The sequence below is a fragment of the Oryzias melastigma genome, linkage group LG5 (assembly GCF_002922805.2).
Source record: "Oryzias melastigma strain HK-1 linkage group LG5, ASM292280v2, whole genome shotgun sequence".
In the NCBI taxonomy this organism is placed as follows: Eukaryota; Metazoa; Chordata; class Actinopteri; order Beloniformes; family Adrianichthyidae; genus Oryzias; species Oryzias melastigma.
Window position 1 is genome coordinate 37,120,209 of NC_050516.1, and position 4,341 is coordinate 37,124,549.

Genomic DNA, 4,341 nt, shown 5'->3' on the forward strand with positions numbered 1-4,341 from the left:
AATACTAGACTGATACTAGACTGAAATTAGACTTAATACTAGACTAATACTAGACTAATACTAGACTAATACTAGACTGATACTAGACTAATACTACATTGAAACTGGACAGATACTAGACTAATACTAGACTACTAGATTGATACTAGACTAATACTAGGCTGAAATTAGACTAATACTAGATTGATACTAGACTAATACTAGACTGAAATTAGACTTAATACTAGACTGATACTAGACTAATACTAGACTAATACTAGACTGAAATTAGACTTAATACTAGACTAATACTAGACTAATACTAGACTGATACTAGACTGATACTAGACTAATACTAGATTGATACTAGACTAATACTACATTGATACTGGACTGATACTAGACTAATACTAGACTACTAGATTGATACTAGACTAATACTAGGCTGAAATTAGACTAATACTAGATTGATACTAGACTAATACTAGACTAATACTAGACTGAAATTAGACTTAATACTAGACTAATACTAGACTAATACTAGACTGAATTTAGACTTAATACTAGACTGATACTAGACTGAAATTAGACTTAATACTAGACTAATACTAGACTGATACTAGACTAATACTAGATTGATACTAGACTAATACTACATTGATACTGGACTGATACTAGACTACTAGATTGATACTAGACTAATACTAGGCTGAAATTAGACTAATACTAGATTGATACTAGACTAATACTAGACTAATACTAGACTGAAATTAGACTTAATACTAGACTAATACTAGACTAATACTAGACTGAAATTAGACTTAATACTAGACTGATACTAGACTAATACTAGATTGAAATTAGACTTAATACTAGACTAATACTAGACTGATACTAGACTGAAATTAGACTTAATACTAGACTGATACTAGACTGAAATTAGACTTAATACTAGACTGATACTAGACTAATACTAGACTGAAATTAGACTTAATACTAGACCAATACTGGATTGATACTAGATTGCCTTCATGAAGTAATTTCTCTTGGTTTGACTGTATCTCTGTCTTTTTTGGGTCTTCTAGTTGATCTGTTTCTATTAACTTTTCAGGTTCATTTCTTGGAGGTTCTTCCTCCTCATCACACTCTTCATCACTGAACTTTCTTCCTTACCTGACCTCGTGTCCACCAGGTGTTTAAGAAGCTCTCAGTTTGACAACTTTCCTTCCTTTACAAACAGAGTTAATTAATTTGGATTCTTGTTTAATTGTTTTTACACTTTATATTTTGTTATTGTTTTCTTTATTGTTTGACATTGTTTACATCACTCAGCCTCCTAGGATGCTGGTGGAAGGTGATCTTTAAATGAAACAATGAGAAGTTCAGATACAGACTTTTGAATAAAACAAACTCACATCATATAGAACATATTTTACAGAAACCAAACCACCTGAAGGAACAAATGCATGAGGAACAAAGAGAGCAAAAACCAAACACCAGCACATCAATAAAACTCAAGAAAAAGGAAACAAATCAAAACGAACTCTCGAGGGTCAATCACACAAAGAGATGTTCAAAGATTCCCTAAATTAGAGCCATTAAATCATGTTGTCTAGTTCAGGTTACAGCGTTATTAGAATTCAAACTGAACTGATGACAGGATTTACCAGCATGGGGATGAAACCCTCTGAACTGATCAGTGTTTGTCCCAAATAAGAACATATTCAGTCCAACCAGAAAAAATTAAAATCTGATATTTCCAGTTCATGACAGAAGAAATGTGTTAATTTCTAAACTGATAAATATGTAGAAAATGACTTTTTTCAGTGAGTGCGGGATGGAGCTGACTAAAAAGATGAAAATACATTTAAAGTCCATGAAGATTCTGCTTTTGCTCAGAGCTGATGCATTCTGAGAGATGTAATCCTGTTGTGAACTAACTGGACAGAGCAGCGATGGTCTCAGAAATGCTGCTTTCACTGATCTTCATTCCATTTCAGTCAGAAGGAATTGTTGGAAGAGTTCTGAGTTCTGATCCGTTCAGATTTACCTGCAGCTGTAACATGTTAGTGTGATGTTACTGCTGGTAGAAGTGATCTTCAGAACCGTTCTACTGGATCCACCTTTGGGTCCAGTCCTCTGACGCTGCACTAAAAGCATCAAACCAGCTGAACCTCAGCAGTTTCTTCTGCTCTAGAGAGAAAAACATGAAACGGAAACAGACCGATCCCTCATTGATAAGGTTCTGAAACAGGAAATCTGATTGGCAGGATTACAGATGTCTGAGGGGGGAAAACTCCCTCTCTGGTTTAAACTCTGAAAGTTCAAATTTTCAAAGAAAAAAACGTCCAGTTTTATAGAACAAAAACAAAATTCGGATGGAGATGAAAGATTTATGTAACTGCTGCAAAGTGACGTGTTCTGTTCAGGAGACACAGCACGGCAGACACTGATTGATAAAGTCAACGGCCAATCACAATGCGCTGTTTAAAAAAAAGCAAAATTGCACTGAAAAAACCTTGAAAATATCGAGACCATAAAAGACAAACCTCAATTTAGCGAGGGAGCTGTTCATGCTGGATCAAGTTCATGTGGAGCTGCAAAGGAGCGCCGTTTAAACCAGCTAGCTAAATATAATCATGTGACTCAAAGAACGTGAGTAACCATGACAACCAAGCAGACTTAATAAAGGTGGAAATTGTTTGAATGTTGAATGTAAAGGGTGAACTTTCTGAACTGATCATGATCATCTCATTCATATCACTTTCCTTCGCCGCTGCAGTCGAGGCTCAGCGATGTGTTACCAACGGGCCAGACCACGGATCCAATAGTCCACTTTTTGTGAAAAAGCAATCTAAACCAAAAAATACCAAGATTGAAGTACTAAATTGAATGTTTATGTCTCTTGTAAGTGACCGTGGCATCAGTAGGAGAATACCTAAAGAAGTGTTTAAAGTACGGCGGCAAAGTCGGACCTGCTGAAGGAAAACAGAAGATTGTTGCTGTGTGGGGGGTTATTCATTTGTGTTACTGAATCTTAACATTGGTTTTCTTTAATCGCGTGCGTTAACTTGTCAACATTGATAGCCCTAACATATGTATATATATATATATAATATAAAACCTCCTAACTGGAGGAGTGGCTGCAGCAGATCCCTGGAAAGACCTCAGACATCTCCAGAAAACCACTGGATCCCAGACCTCTCTGGTGGAGGTGGAACCACAGAAGACAGATAAATGTACCTATACAAGCTCACTCCTGATTGGTGAGAGTGGTTGCCATAGAAATGTTGACCCAGACCGACTGACAAATCAGCATTCACTAACATCGTCTGGTTCAAAGTCCACATTCACAGAAAATGGCGACTGAATTGACTTCATTTTCTTGGAACCAGATTTAGGCATTTTCTATGGCTGACATCACACCCACTCTTTCCAGTGCTCTCTTATACAGTCAAAGGTTCCAAACAGGAAGTAGCTGCGTTCTCCAAGAAGCCAAAACCCCATAGACTTCTATGTAGAAATAAGGAGCTGCTACCAGCCATTCTATTGGTCAGAATAAACATTCTGGATCTGATTCCATTTTCTAAAATGTTCTTGGTAATCCTGATCTTCCTCTGATCTTCCTGATAATCCTCTTGTTTTAATGTGTTTTTCTTCATCACAAGTTATAAACTGGCCAATCAGATGCCTCAGTACAAGCATGTGGTTCCCATTGGTCCCGCCTCCAGCGTTTAATTGACAGATTCTCCTGATCTGCTTTCAGTGGAAAGGGGAGGAGCTGCAACCAGCTCACTCCTGATTGGTGACGGTAGTTACCATAGAAACTGGACTCAGACCGACTCACTGTTGTTTAGCTCCAACATGGGAGTGAACTGACTCCGTATCCCTGAAGCTGGAGGTGAGACATTTCTATGGGTGACATCACAACCGCTCTGTCCAGCCCTCTATACAGTCACTGGTCTGACCCAGTTCACCAGATTTAATGCAGCAACACTTATGAGTGTGTTTATATGAGTGTGTGTGTGAGAGTTGGGGTGGGTGAGTTTGTGTGTAAGTTTGTGTGTGTGTTGTAGTTGTGTTGTAGTTGTGTTGTAGTTGTATTGTGTGTGTGTTGTGTGTGTGTTGTAGTTGTGTTGTGTGTGTGTTGTAGTTGTGTTGTAGTTGTGTTGTAGTTGTGTTGTAGTTGTGTTGTAGTTGTGTTGTAGTTGAGTTGTGGGTGTGTTGTGCGTCAGTGCTGGCAGGGCGTGTCCAGGCTGACTCCACATCTCCAGCAGCAGTAATGCTCCTGATGCCACGTCCGTCCATCTTTGGATGTGAAGAAAGATCTGCAGAAGATGAGCTGGGGGGGGGGGGGGGGGG

At 38.4% G+C, this 4,341-nt stretch overlaps 1 protein-coding gene across 2 annotated transcripts in view; it reads right to left on the reverse strand.

The window, feature by feature from the left end:
- Nucleotides 1-1,011: 1,011 nt before the first annotated feature.
- lmcd1 (LIM and cysteine-rich domains 1) overlaps nucleotides 1,012-4,341 on the reverse strand; it is a 19,949-nt gene continuing 16,619 nt past the window's right edge. Inside the window, exons 7-8 of one of the 2 annotated variants that reach the window (XR_004947972.1) lie at nucleotides 2,529-4,321; nucleotides 1,012-2,172 (exon numbers count right to left, since the gene is read on the reverse strand). Coding sequence is in view for 1 of the 2 variants with exons in the window: in XM_024269696.2 (XP_024125464.1) it covers nucleotides 4,211-4,321 (111 nt within the window). In the remaining variant the exon portion in view is untranslated. Of the gene's footprint in view, nucleotides 4,322-4,341 lie in introns of both variants that reach the window. The other variant, XM_024269696.2, reaches the window with a different exon arrangement.